This window comes from Balaenoptera physalus (genome assembly GCF_965194825.1).
Source record: "Balaenoptera physalus genome assembly, chromosome: 20".
NCBI classification, from domain to species: domain Eukaryota; kingdom Metazoa; phylum Chordata; class Mammalia; order Artiodactyla; family Balaenopteridae; genus Balaenoptera; species Balaenoptera physalus.
In genome coordinates this window covers 52560241-52575418 of record NC_138901.1, presented here as the reverse complement: position 1 = coordinate 52575418, position 15178 = coordinate 52560241, and the positions used below count along the sequence as shown (strand labels likewise).

Below are 15178 nucleotides of genomic sequence, written 5' to 3'. Positions count from 1 at the left end.
TGCTCTGCCCTTCTCACTTCACAGACGTTCTGGGAGGAACAAGGTAATAGCTATGAAAATATTTGGTAAGTTAAATGAATTATGCAAGACCATTTAAAATACTAATCGTTGGTATCATGGTGGATGTGTTCCACTATGAAAAGAAAAAAAAGAGGGGAAAGGAAGGGAAGAGAAGAGAAAAAAAAAAAAAAGAAGAAAGGGGAAGAAAAGACTAGTCTATACAAATCCAGAGTCACTTTGCTTTTTCAAAGGACTGACTGGTTCCTTCCCTGGCCAGCCCCTGGTGTGAGCAGACCACACTCAAACCCACAGACCTGCCAGGCTTTCCTTGGGAACCGTCTACACAATGACTAAGAGCTTCGACTTTGGATCAGGGAGACCTGCATTCAAATCCCAGCTCTTCAGCTTACCTGGGTGGCCTGTAGCAAGTTAATTAAAACCTCTGGGCCTCCTTTTCCTCAAGGAGGAATGGAGAACAAACACATCAATACCTACCCCAGACAGCTGTCACAGGATCGGATGAGATAATGTCTGTGAACGACTTAACTCAGTGCCTGGTGCACAGCAAGTGGAGGGCAGTTACTGTTACCATTCATAATAACAAAGCAAGGACACTTTTCTCACAGTCACGGGTCCCAAGCTCCCAAGCAAAGAAACTCGCTTCAGGCCCATTTTGCAGGGTTGGCCTTCAGGAGGAGGCCCAGTTGTCGAGGAAACTCAGAGAACAGGACAACGGGAGGGCCTCTAGGCCAGACCAGCCCCAGGCGCTACCCGGGATGGAGGCGCCATTTCGGAGGGCAGGGCCTGGGCTCACCCCCAAAACAGCCTCAGTTTCCCTCTGTCATCACTGGTCTCATCACCTGGCCCAAGCCTCCCCCACTGAGGCCTGGGGGACCCTCCCCAGGACCCACGTGCTGCCCCAGGGCCTGCGGTTCTCACCGAGAAGGTAGTCTTGGTGACCTCCGTGCTGTTATGGGAGATGCCCCCGCTGAGGCTGCCGGGGATGCCCCCGCCATGCTGCTTCTTCTGGCTGCTCACCATGGTCTCCATGGAGTGGCTGCGCACACGGATGGCCCTCTGTGGGGAGAGCAGGGGACAGGGGCCTAAGGGTTGGAGTCTGGTCCCTCTAGATGACCCTGTCCCACTTGACAGGGTCTGCAGACACAGCCTTCAGCCTGTGCACACATATTCATTCACACACACACACACTCTCTCTCTCTCTCTGTGGCCCACACTACAGTCACTACAGTTTGCAGAGGATTTTCACATATTCCATCCTATGCTCTGGGCATGGGTGGCTCTTTGCAGGCAGAGGCGAGGGAGGACACCGGCCAGGGGGAGTCTGAGGGGTCAGTGCCCCAGCTCCCAGAAAGGTGGACAAAGGCTGTTATCCTCATCTTACAGGTGAGGAAAGTGAGGTTTGGACAGCTCACTAAACCCAGGTGACCCTGGTCTAGTTACCACCTCTCCAAGCTACAGCTTCCTCATCTAAAACGGGAATGATGTGCTCCATGCAGGATCCCCCAATTTGACTCTTTTTTTGCAGAAAGCTAAGTGTGCTTCTGTGTTTAAACACTGGATATCCCTTCTGCCGTCATGCCGAAGTGCACTTTGTGCAACGTGGAATACATTCGCCTTGCTGAACCATAAGGAGCTCTTACTATTCTGTGCATCAAGCCTTCCCTCACACTTGCAGAGGCTTAAGAGGTTGTGAAGACAAGCCTGCAACCTGGCACAGCTGCTAATGGAGGAGATGCACACTCAGGCCAGGCAGAGGTGTGGGGTCTCTGGCAGCACAGAACTGCTCAGGCCCACTTAGGGCCACCGAAGAGCAAAGGGTACGTGGGCAAACAGTGAAGTGTCCAGGAGGGGACAACCAGGACGGTCAGGGGCTTGTCACAGAGCATGCAAGGATGAGAAGAGCTAAAATCAAGATTGCTGAGCCATCAGCAGGGAGGGACCTGCAGGCCTATGTTGGTCTGGAACTGGACCCAGGGGCAGTGGCAGTTCTCAGATCGACCCAAGGGAGGATTTCCTGACAAGGGGAGTCCCACAGGATCCTACCTAGCATGTGGACGACGCTCTGTGGTTCTGGAGGCCTTCAAAGATGACCTGAGAGTCTAGGAAGGGAAGTTTCTCTCCAGTAACCCCTAAACCCTCCCATCACTTCCCTTTAATCACTCATTCGGTCACTCAATAATACGGCCAGGTGGCAATGCAGCTTATCAGTCACAAGCATGGAGTGCCAGGGTCCAACTGCCAGAATTTATATCTGGGGTCTCTGCTCCATCACCCATTAGCTGGTGCCCCTGGTAGGTTCCTCATCTTTTCTGAGACTTGCTTGTGAAATGGGATGGAGGAAATCTACACTGTGAGGCTGTGGTGAGCTTCCATATAGAGCTCTTAGCAGAGGGCCCGGCACATCGTAAGTACCCCATAAATGTGGCTATTCTTATTGTTAATCATAAGCATTTGTTGCGTGCTTCTCGTGTGCCCGGCACTGTGCCAGGAACTGGGAGAATAACGGGAAGGGAGTCAAAGAAGTGGAAGACACAGCCCCAACCTCCAAGGAACATACAAGTCAGCTGGGGGAACAAGAAGACACGTTCCTGCAAGTAGGGCAATGCTAAAGACCCAGGGCCCGCGGGTGCGCCCTCTGCATTCATTAGTCACCCAAGGCCCCAGGGCCGCAGGTCCATGTGCAAAGACACACGGATGAGGATATCGCTAGTTGCTCACATACAGCTGCCATGCCCCTCCCCCCACATCCCTTGCTGGCAGAGCCACTGTTGATCCAATGTCCCCCTCTTCCTCCATGAGACAAAGGAGTACATCATGATCCACCTAAGGTAGTCACGTCACCCATGCTCTTGCCAGTGGAACATGAAGGGACATCTGCTGGGGGCTTTGTGGAAAGGTTTCCTCAATGTTCCCAAAAGAGATGTGACATGTCTGCTCCTGAAACCATAGCAGTCACCTTGGGGCTGTGAGGGGTCAAGCCTGATAGGTAAAGCTGATGAGCAGGGGATGGCAGAGGGGAAAGGGGAAGGAGCCTGGGTGACCGTGAGCCACCTTGGGCCCTGCTTTAAGGGAACTAATGGATTTTCCTTATTGTGTGAGCCAGCAGAAGCTCAGCTCCAGAAAACTGCCGCAGAAGGACGCTGCTCTCATCCTCACTGGGTTCATTCCCGCACTCGCACACACGTGTCAGCTTACACGCTCCACGTGCCAACCTCCAGATGGTCTTGTGTGGAAGAACTAACCTCCTTCTCTCCCTTGAAGTATCGAGAGAAGAGCTTGGTCTATGGCAAGGTGGCCCCAAGAAATTAGCACGAATGTTGTTCCCAAACCAAATAGCAGATATCCCTGGGGTCTCTCCCCAAGGTCAGGAATTCTCTAAGCTCTGACCCAGCCAAGGACCACAACCTGCCTGCCTTTCTGTCCTGACGAGGGAAGCTGATTCAGAAACGAGGACCGTTTGCAAATAAGCATGGAGCCTACCAGCCTTGTATTCCTGATGATGTCACCTAGGCTCTCCCGTCTGAGCCAAAGACACCCCTTAAGGGACCTCATCTCTCTCCCTTTCTAGACCACAGAACAGAGTCACCTAGCAACAGTTTCCTGCAACATGGTTAAAACAGCCAGCACATTCTATTCATTTCATCCCGCAAAGATCATTAAGTCACGAACCCTTTGGAGAACTGAGGGCAGGAGAGGTGGAGTACCACTCTGAGGGGTCCCTGGATAAACATCAAGTTTCCTTAAATGAGTCAAGTGCTCCATAAATCTCAGCATCATTTCATTCCGTTGGTGCCCTCATGTGCCGCCACCACTACAGTCATCAACAATGACATGTCAATTGATCATTTATATTCTGATCTGTTCCTCGATGTCTCTTTCCAGAGAAGATTTGACATGGGTCATAAGCCCTGTGTGATGGTATCTGGTCTACTGAGCTCCACATACATGATCTTATTGAATCCTGCCACTCTGAGATGCAGAGAGGATGGCACTGATAGAAAAGGTCCCGGCACTTCCCTGGTGGCGCAGTGGTTAAGAATCCGCCTGCCAGTACGGGGGACATGGGTTCGAGCCCTGGTCTGGGAAGATCCCACATGCCACGGAGCAACTAAGTCCGTGTGCCACAACTACTGAGCCTGTGCTCTAGGGCCCACAAGGCACAACTACTGAGCCCACGTGCCTCAATTACTGAAGCCCATGTGCCTAGAACCCTGCTCCTCAACAAGAGAAGCCACCACAATGAGAAGCCCGCGCACCGCAACGAAGAGTAGCCCCCGCTCGCCGCAACTAGAGAGAGCCCGCGCGCAGCAACGAAGACCCAATGCAGCCAAATATAAATAAATAAAATAAAAGGTCCCTAAAGGTAAAAGATTACCCAGGTCACACCTCAGGTAAGAGATGGAGCCAGGACCCAAATCAGAACCTGGGCCCCAGATAGAAGGGTCCCAGGATCCCCAAAAGTGGTTCCTATTGAACATATGATTCAACTGGTTGACGGACTAAGGGTGATTAGAAACCATGCAGCTTCAGCACCTCTCCCCCCAGACATCTCCAACAGTCTGTGAAGAATCTTCTTGAATGCCCTTGGTGCTGCTGTCTGAGTCAACAAGGTAAGTTGGAGGAGATAATGGGCTGACATGGAATTCCAGGGATGTGCAGGGGAGCCATCTGCTGCTCAAAGCAAACAGGAAGGGGTTTGAATGCTGGTTCTTCCCAGCACAGTATGCGAACCTCTTGGAGACAGTCCCCTTGTCTGTAAACATGAGGATGACATAAGACAGGGTGTGTCCACATGACGGGACACCTGGTGTGTTACCTGCTTGCTCAGGGTCAGCCCTCCTCCCCCACCCTTAGGGACCAAAGGAGAGAGAGACTATGGCTACCTCAAAACCCTAAAATAATGCTTGATTTGGACAAAATCACCCAGTGACAAGTATTCCACGTTTCAATGTGATATAGAGCGGGAAGTACTAGCCTTTTCAAGCTGGGCAGAAGATCAGGTAAAGGGTGAAGACAAGAACGGAGGGCAGGGAAGAGGGAGGCAGGAGGGAAAACGCATGTGAAGCCTTTGCAGGGGCATCAGCTCTGCAGGGACCATCTGGACCCACTCCCACTCAGCCCCTGTACATCCAGGCCATGGTGCACCACTCCTCTGCTTGCATCTTCCCAGGGGCAGGCTGCTCACTGCTTTCAAGGCCGCCTGTTCCAGCAGCGGACAGCCTGACCTTTGGAAAGGTCTTCCGTGCGCTGACCTGAAGTCTTACCATTTCTGGCCCCTGGAGTCTTAGACTTGTCTATTCCACATTTCACACAGCTGTCCCTACCTGTCCTCACAGTCCGCTCTCCTCCCAGCCAATCACCATCCCCAGTCACCAGGGTTTCCCTGCCCTCAGCTCACCTCCCGGCTTACCTTCGAAAGAGTTCTCCTTGGGGGGAGTCAGAAAAGAGAGAGGGAGTCACTTTCTCGGTACCTGCTATGTCACCTCATCTCAACCAGGGGGGATGAACACCAGTTGGTATCATCGAGGGAGCACGTCTCCTCTGGGTCAACCACAAACCTCGCTTGCTTAAATGGGTTTCATGAGTGTTTCAATGTAACAAACTCAGTGCACAGGGATGAGCACGGAAGGGGACATGCCTATCGGTACCAGGCAAGCAACCGAGGCAGGGGCCCTTGGAGAGAAAGATGCTAATTGCTGTCCTGCTGAGATGGCTCCTAATCAGGAAGTCCTAGGTCCAGAACAGGGTCTTCTGTCCCTCTAGCAGCCCAACGGGAGAAGGAACTATCCCTCTGCATCTCCACCCCGAAAGACCAGAGCTCCAATCCATGAGCTACAGGGCTGCCCTGCCTGCAGGGACTTCTGCAGCCTGGTGCTCCTTTCCTGCCACTAGGGGTCAGATCAGACCAGTGCATCAACTATCACAGTCCCTCAGACACTGGGAGAAAGTCACCTGACAACTCCCTGTTTGCTGTGGTCCCAGTTCCAATGACACTGGGTGACCTTCCCCTCCCTGGTCCTCCATCCCCTTTCTGCATGATGAGGTCAGCAGAGGACAGGGCCAGCTCAGTGTTTCTTAAAACATGGCTCACATTTGTTTTAGGTACAAAGCATGTGGATACATCAAGTAGCATCACTCATTTCATTATGGACCAATAAAAACACCATGAACAGCTGGCAGTGCCTGAGAATGACATTTGAGAACAACTGTCTAGAGATCAGTATTTTTCAAAGGTGAGTAATGTACACTCCTTTATAAAGAAAACACTTCTTGCAAGACTCCAAAAATATGTCCACGGACCTCCAACAGCAGTGGTCCCATGGACTGCATTTGCAATAAACCTACTTATTCCATAGAAATGTCTTTTAATTGAGTTTAATGGCAAATATATATTTAATCTAAATATACATATATTTAGATTATCATCTAAAGTAAAAATGCTAAATTTTAAAGTGTTCGTAGAACTGGCAGATTCCTGAGAATATCTCCAAGCACCTCAGTTTCAGAAGCAGGTGTAGATGTCCATAAACCAATGGTTCTGTTTCTCATGAGAGAAAAGCTTAAATTAGAGCCAGTGGGACTGAAGTAAGATGTGAAGAGCTAATCTAAGTAGTGTGACGTGCCAGGCAGCACAGCCCAGGGCAGTGATGGGTCTGCTCCTTGGGACAGAGACAGAGGGTCACTGCCCTGGATAGTGGGGGAAGAACAGTCACAGAGGCAAGGGCAGAGATGGCTGAGATCACATTTAGTCCTGGGAATTCTTAGTTATGTTTCCCTGAACCTGTGAGATGAAAATTTGACAGGAACGAGATGAAACATGCAACTTTTCTTCCTGGAGTCATTTCATGCACCATTCCTATAAGCAGGATCCCATGGAGGTCTGGGTGAGGAACTCCAAGGGAGTGCCAATGATTCTGAAACACAGCACCATCCTAGGGGCCCAAGAAGAAATACCAGAACTAGAGACAGTTTCCTGAGCTGGGTCAGACCACAGGCCTGGCCACAGGCAAGACCCAAACATCAGAATCCCTCAAGCCACTGGGCTCCATGCTGCTAAGCCTGGCCTGCCCCCAGCTTGGGAGACGTGAGGGCAATGACGGAAGCGACAGGGCAAAAGAGTAAACCCAGCAGGATTTGCAAAAAAGCTGATCATAACCGGCAGAGCTCTGAAGGCTTACTCTGTGTGACTGACCATGACCGTGACTGCGTGACTGTGACCATCCCCTCCCTCGCCCCGCAGTGCTACCTCGGAGATAAGCAGGGAAGCAGAATGCAGAAGCGGGTCTGTCTTCAGCCTACAGATGGAAGGATTTAGGGCGGAAAAGATGAGTTCCCTGGATTATAGGATCAAAGACAAGCGATGATAAAGTCTTGAAGCATCTCTATTGGAAAGCCTTTTAGTCAGACCCTGTGGAGTCAAGGACAGATCAACTGCTTCTCCTGCTGGAGGGAAGGGCCTGGACAAATGGCCCTTAGACTCACAACCTGTCTGTAGCTGCTGGGCCATTTTATCCACTGTCCACAGCCTATAAGCTTTTCCAGGTTATAAAAATATTTGAAATCTGAAAAAAATAATTATTAACTCCCAAATACAGAAAGAAACCTGCAAAACTGAAAGCAATTTGCTTCATTACATGTCTGCAAAATATAACATGAGGTCAGCTAGTCAACTGTAGCTCAAGTCTTACATCAATTACATTGACTGTGGGATGCGGGAACAGTTTGATACACTTGCTATGATGGGGAGCAGAGCCTACAAGGTTTTCCTAATGACCAGGTGTCACGTTCACCCCTCTCTCGGCTGGGCTAGCCAACCTGGCTCCCTCTTTCCTCTCCTTTCATCTCGTCTCTTATCCCTCATCCCCCTTTCTTCTTGATTTCCCAATTTCTATTTCACCCTGGCTGCCACTGTCCATCACAACTGAAACAGATGCCCCAGGAATCTCCCACCAGCCTAGGCGAGCAGCTCAGCCCCTACCCCCACCCCCATGAGGAATCTCAGCAGCTGGCCCCAACTAGGCCATCAGAGCCCTGCCCTGCTCTCTGTGGTCCAGCCTGGCAGCGAGGGACGGACCCCAGGCTTGCCCGGGCTGGGCTAGCATGGGTGGAATCTTAATGGAGTCGGGAACCAGGAGGCAGTGTCATGTAGCTGTTAAGAACACAGGCTTTGGAATCTGGCAAACCCAGATTCAACTCCCATGTCTGCTGGGTGACTTGGGACAAATTGCTTCGTCTCTTTGAGTCTTAGTTTCCTCACATGTAAAATCACACCCATCATTATTAAAATTGGGTACGAATTATCATACCAAAATTATTATGCCCATAATAATAGCCTTCCTCACAGGGCACAGAGGGCAGTCATGAGGCTTTCGATGGAATAATGTATGTTAAGCTTTCACTTTCCATGAAAACAGTAATAACAGCTAACACTTCTACTGAGCATTTCTTGTATTCCAGGCCACATGTACTTTTCCAGGCATTATTTCAAGGAGTTTTCCCACTGATTCCATGACAGAGGTCCTATTGATCACCCCTGTGCTGTTGATAAGAAATCTGTCGCTCAACTGACATATATACACCAGCAAATGTAAAATGGATGGCTAGCGGGAAACTGCTGCATAGCACAGGGAGATCAGCTCGATGTTTTATGACAGCCTAGCGGGGTGAGATAGGGAGGGTGGGAGGGAGGCTCAAGAGGGAGGAAATATGGGGATATATGCATACATAGAGCTGATTCACTTTGTTGTACAGCAGAAACTAACACAAAATTGTAAAGCAATTATACTCCAATAAAGATGTAAACAAAAAGAAAAGAAATCTGTAGCTCAGAGACTTTAAAGACCATGCCCAGGATCGCACAGAGCTGGGATTCTAATATAGGCAGGTCTAACCGTCACCCCACACATACCGCCACCAAAATGGTAGCTTTACAAATCATTCTGCAATGGGCAATCCAGCAGAACACTGACCTAAAAACCAGAAAATCTGGGTTTGAAACAAGGTTCTACCTCTCCTGTAGGTGTAATGTTTTGAGCAGCCCTTCAGCCTCTCTCAGCCTATCCCCTTGTGTGTGAGTGAAAAATAACAAGACCCAAGTTCTGCCAACTGCACAGGATTACAGCCAGCCTCAAATCGGATGCTGGATGTAAGTGCTGGGTGCACCAACATGCACTTGGCAAGCATGTGATGATGAACCTTTTTTACCCCATGCCAGCTAAGTGTCTGTCCAAGCTCTACTTGAATACTTCCAGGGACAGAAAGCTCACTACTTATTTTAGTAGCTCACTCTGGCTAGAAAGCTCTTCCCTTTGCAAAGTCCCCGAGGACTTGCCTGTAACTCCATCCCACCAGCCCTGGCCAGGTCCTCCATTGCTCTGGCAACTGGGAATAATCCTTGCAGTCTCCCACACTGGCTGCTGAAGATTCCTAAGGCTTGTTTCCTTGCTCCTGCCATCCTGCCCTGGGCTCCCCTACCACAGAAAGGGGCAGATGAAAGCAGGAATGTTCTTGGTTTGCACGGGCTCCTCTCCTGCTACTAACTCTTCCCCTGTTCCTTCTTACCAGACTCCAGGAGTCTGATGAGGAGATGATCCAGATCAAAGAAAGGATGTGGAAGATGCCAGAGACACTGTCGTCTGCTCTGACCACTCACACTTCCTGAGACCCCTGCCCTCTGCAAACATCTGTGATGACTCTGCTGGTCCTGCCACCTCTGGCTGGCACTTGGGCTCTGGTCTCAGGGTCACGTGGACTTTGCCCTGCTGTCGTCCCTTGTTTGCCCCCCCCCCACCTCCCTGCCCTAGCAATCCCCAGCCGCTCTTGTGCCCGTACCTTAAAAGACTCCAGGAATCCCCCATGGCCCCCATTCTCAAACTTGTCCTCTTCTGGGCCCAGTCCCAGCATGGCCTGAGTGTGGGCGTGGAGTTCATCGTGAAGGTTGTCCAGGAGGGCGGCCCTCGTCCGGTCCTGGAAGGGAAGAGGGTGGGGGCTGTGAAGCTGGCACTGACGGCAGAGCTGTGCCCCCTCCCTGGGGGGCTCCCGACACCTGGCCCAAGGGCTGCTCTTCTGGCCAACTGCATCCCAGCAATGGTATGGACCGATATCCAGGCTGAGATCCACGCTCACAAATGCTGCAGCTAACACTACGGCTCCGGGCCAGGCCCTCTGCACTCTTCCCTCTGCCTCTTTTCCCTGGGCCATCCTGCCCTCCCATGGCTCTGCCTTGATGCCTCCTAGCCCAGATCTCTGCCCCAGGTGCCGCCTCCACGTACCCAACTGCCCGCAGCTCTTCTCCATCCAGATGTGCGTCCAGGGCCATGTATACAGCCTCCAGGGGGCGCCATTCACATCGACCAGGACCAGCCCTTTCCACAACCCAGCCTTTGCCAGCACCTCCAATCAGCAGGTCCAAACAGAACTCATCTCCAGTGGTCCCCATGTCAGCAAAGAGCCCAAGACAAAGGCCCAAGAGCCACCCCACCAATCCCACTTACCCCTACCCTTATATACTGGCGTCCATCAGGTCTTCCTGATTCTGACCATTTCCTGTGCCTGGTGTAAGCATACTGTCACTGTCTCTTTTGGACTCCCGTAATAGCTTCTAACTGGTCACGCTTCCTGCCCTCCTCGCCTTCAATCTATCCTCTCTCCCACCTCCTCCTGCACTTTATTAGGGACTCATCACCTCTAGTTCTAGTTGATCTGACCCAACTAGCATCCCTAGGTGGGCCTCCCACCATTCCAGGCCCCACATGAATCCTCCTTAGGCCACATCCAACCCTCTGCAGCGCCCTCACAAAGTCATGCTCTGAATCTGCCCGGCCTTTGCTCATGCTGTTTCTCATGCCTGGAATAACCCTCCCCACTCTTTCCTCCTGGCAAAAGGTTCATCAGATATCCAGACTCAGCAGCTCAAGAGCCACCTCTTCCAAGAAGCCTTCCCTGAACACACCCTCCATTCCCCATCAGCAGAAGCAGCCTCTGTGCTGGTCTCCATCACAGTCCAGCGCACTGCATCATACCTGTCTCCCATCAGCCTATGAGCTCTATAAGGGCAGAAACTGTGCCTCACGTATCCCAGTATCCCAGGGAACAGAACAGAGCCTAGCACACAGTAGATACTCAATAAATGATTGGTGAATGGTTGACTAGACCTAAAGTTTGGATGGAGTTCCCGCAAGAAGAAAGAGCTCCATATCAACACAAGGCTGAAGGCTTAGAGGGGCAAAGATGGTGCTTCCCCACCTTAAACAGCCCCCAAGAATAGACCCCCAGGAAAGGCTGTCCAGGAGGGCAGGAGGAAGATCAGAAACCGCGCTCTCACCTCCAGCTTTGCAAACTTGTCTGACTTGCAGCAAGCATTCTCTGCATTGGTGAGCTTGGTGAGGAGAAACTCCCTGAACTCCGGGCCCTGGAACAGACAAGACACCCCACCCTTAGCTGTTGCCCAAAGGGCTTCAGCCACAGGAAGAGGTAGGCAGAACAGGGGGTCTGGGGAGAGCCCCTGAAAGGTCCCCTTCCGACATTTCATCAGTTGTAGCCCAGCCTAAGCCCACCTGCTAAGACGCTAACATGGAAACCAGCTTCCCTGGTGCTGGGAAAACCAACCCTCCACACCCACAGTGGCATTTCCATGACTGGAAGCCATCTGTGCCCAAGGCTCCTGGGACTGGAGCATGGCATAAAAACCCTTCTTTTAGCAGAAAGACAACCCCAGTATCAAACACCCTGACAAAAGGCCCTGTGCTGGGCCAGGCTGGCAGCACAAGGAGAGGTGGGGAGAGACCCCAAGTGAGGAGATTCCCCAACCCTGCTGAAGGTTCTCCTAAGGCTCTAGCCCAATTCAGCCCCCCTGCAACCACTGCCACTCAGGCGTGGAAACCTGGAGTCTTGGACATGAGAGGAGCAGAAAGGAGAATTTCTTACCTTCTGGAAAACAGGGGGGCTGGGCAGAGGTGGGCCGAAGGCAGGCACGTCTTCCCGTGCGGTGACTGCGACCTGAAACACAGAGGCTCGGTGTGGGCCAGGAGGGAGGAGACCCAAGCTGAGGATGACGAGAGTTCCGAGCCCTGGTCCTAGGGGACCTACTCCCCTTCTCCCTCCTCCCCTTCCCAGAATACAAATAAAGAACCATCATTAGCACAGCCGAGTCACTGTTCCTAGAAGTGGGGCTGGATGGCGTGGAGCCATCCCCATACCCTCATCTGCATTCCTGGAGGCCGGAAGCAAGTTTGGCAAGACGACTGGACAGGGCTGAGGAGCAGCCTGGAACCCTAACTCTAATGTAGTACAAGAGCCCAGGAGATGCTATCTCATTACCTCATTCGACCGGATGCTAATCCTACAGAGAAGGCATCGGCAGAATTATTAGCCCTGGATTCCTGATGAGGAAACAGATGCCCAGAGCCGTGGAGCCTCAAAGGCACACAGGAGATCAGCCCCAGAGATGAACAGAGAATCCAGAGTGCCCCGACCCTGCTCTGGGGTTCTTTCCGACAACACTGACTCCCAAACCCGGCCAGACGTCAGAATCACTTCAAGTGTTTAAAAATAAATACCGATTGCATGGGCTCCACCCCAAACCTACTGAATCAGCAGCTTTGGGGTGGAGCCAGGAATCTGCAACTATTAAACGCACCCGAGAGCTTCTGTGTGGTCAATGGACTGGTGTTTGGGAGCCCTGGTCTCAGACACAAAGGGTCGGTCAGGCCGGGCAAGGCTGGAACTAACAGAGCACCAGGGCCCAGCCTGGGAATTGGGGGTGGAAGGACACCAAGGCGCTCTGTGTGAGGGTCTCCCAGGCTCAGGACAGGCCCCACACTTCCCTCTTCCCTCTCTGCACGGAGGTGCCCTGGTTTCACCTGTTCTCAGCCCATGAGGCTGCAGGCCTCTCTGGAGACTCTGCCCTCTCCCTTCCCCGGTGGCTGAGGACGCGAGCCCAGCCCTGGCATGCCGCCAGCCTTCCCAGCCTGTGAAGTAGGGCAGATGCAGAGTCTGCCAGACCGGGTGAGCAGGCAGCTCGGAGCCAGGCCAAGGAAAGGCCCTGCCAGGGTCTGCAGGGGAAGGGAGCGGGAGAGGGCTGGTCCATATGACTTTCTCTCCCCAAGTGCAAGACTGTCCTCATGGCCCACACGGCAGTGCCCTGAGTCAGGAAATGGTATGTGCTTGGCTGACGTGATTTCTGGCTGGTTCCAGCTGCTAAACAGTTCCCCCTCCACCACCCACCGTGCACCCGTGGCACAAGTCAAGAATTCCACCCAAGGAGCCAAAACTGGGGGAGAGGGAGGGGGAAGGCCACTGACAGGCTGCTGGCGAGGATGAGGCCAGAGGCCAGGCCCAGCTCTCCCCTCTTCCCACCCCGATGCCCCCTCCTTCTCAGGCTTGCATTGGAGTAGTCTGTGCTGACTGGGTAAGTAGCTGCAGATAAGCTCTTAAATCCAACCGAGTCTCCCAACCAGACGCGCCCACGAGCCCACTGCAGCAGCCGGGCCAGACGGGCAGGAGACAGGATCCTTCCTCTGATGCCTATTCTCTATTCCCACGTGCTCCCTCTCCTGACCCCTTTCCAGCGAAACACCTGGGCCTTTGTTGTTCCCTCCTCTTGGGGACGGTTGGGTTGCCGAGCTGAAAGCAGAAGCTGCTTGAACACAACCTCACCTTCCTGTTTTCTAAATCCAGCCAAGGCCTCCCAGCAGGGGTGGGGGCAGGGCTTAGAAAGAGAGAGGCAGCAGGTGACTCTGGGGAAGAGACTCTTCAAGAACTGGAAAGCGGAAGGAGACAGGGGTGTGTAAGTAATAAGAATACACCAGGGAGGCGGGGAGCCTCTGAGGGCTCCAGACTTCATAAGATCCCCGCGTCTGTCCAAGCATGGCCTGGAAGCCTTAGAGAACCACAAGGCTGCTCAAGCAGCAGACCAGTAGTGAGGGAAAGAGGGCACACGGACAGGAAACCGCCTCCGGGGTCTGCTTCGCGTAACATTCCCGACACCTTTGCAGAACTTGAGGAGTCGGGGTAGGATGAGCTCAGACAGGGTGGGGAGAGAGTCCTAGCGATGGCTCAGCTGTAATTTCCTTCCAAGCTAGCAGGATGGGGATGAAATTCACATCTGAAACATAATTCGATGCGACGTTTCATGCACACCGCAGATCGTGGGTCCAAGTTCCCACCTGCTCTGACAGCTCTGTGATGAAGACCACAGCCAGACCTGGACAGGACCCTGGCTCCACTGTTTCTGGGCTCTGTGGCCTCGGGCCTTAAGAAGCTTAAGCTCTCAGCCTCAATTTGCTCCCCTGTAAACAGGGCCAATGGAGGCCTGCCTGGCCAGAGGCTTGGGAGAATTCAAGAAGACTGCTCTTAAGGGCCTAGCACAGTGTCCAACGCAGATCAAATAAGAGGTAACCACTGTCACTCAATGTTTTTTTTTATTTTCCCTGCTGACCTGCACCTAATAAAGTACACCTGAAATACTAGAGTTCCCCCAAACCACTTTCTAATCCACACACGCACACCCCTCTTTCTCAACTCCCCCTCCTTCCCCTCCTCAGCACGTCAGAACTGGAAAGAGCTCAGAGATTGCCTACTCCAACTTCCTCATTTCACACAGAAGGCAACAGAAGCCCAGAGAGGCAAGGAACTGGCCCAAGGTCACACAGCAGTCAGAGGCAGGGCCAGGACCAGAACCCCAGATTCCGGAGCCTCTCGGTCTGGGACACTTTCCTGCACATTCCCACCCCTGTCCTTCACCCCCTTCCTCTTCTTCCCTGTTGTTTGTCCTCCCCAGTGGGGGCCCCCTGGGGCACTGCCCAGGCCCCAAGGAAATCTCACCCTCCTTTGCCATAGCCCCTAAGCCCGCAGGGGTCAGCTAAGGTCCCGTGTCACCTGGACCCCCCTGAGGGATCTAACCATGTCCTCCTCAGCCTGCCCATCACTGGGGTGCTGCTGGGGCCGTGGACGGACAGAGCTTTGGGGAGCACCTTGAAAGGCTGATCTCCCTCCCTGCCCTCTGCCCCCCGACCCAGCCCCACTCACAGGTCTTGCCCTCCAGCTTCGATGTTTGCCTGGCAGGCGGAGCCCAAGGTCCCACATCACAGGGACAGCCCCGCTCTCCCTGTGAGCTCTGCTTCTCACCACCTCTCTGAGGACAGTGCTTTTCCCTGGA

At 52.8% G+C, this 15178-nt stretch overlaps 1 protein-coding gene across 13 annotated transcripts in view; it reads right to left on the bottom strand.

Moving 5' to 3' along the window:
* The window catches only part of RAP1GAP2 (RAP1 GTPase activating protein 2), a 216363-nt gene that overhangs the window by 14103 nt on the left and 187082 nt on the right, over positions 1-15178 (bottom strand). For all 13 annotated transcript variants that reach the window (XM_082443470.1, XM_082443476.1, XM_082443475.1 and 10 more), the window contains 4 exons: positions 11947-12018; positions 11345-11431; positions 9853-9987; positions 940-1077 (listed from right to left, as the gene is read on the bottom strand). In XM_082443470.1, coding sequence (XP_082299596.1) covers positions 940-1077; positions 9853-9987; positions 11345-11431; positions 11947-12018 — 432 coding nt within the window. The remainder of the gene's footprint in view (positions 1-939; positions 1078-9852; positions 9988-11344; positions 11432-11946; positions 12019-15178) is intronic.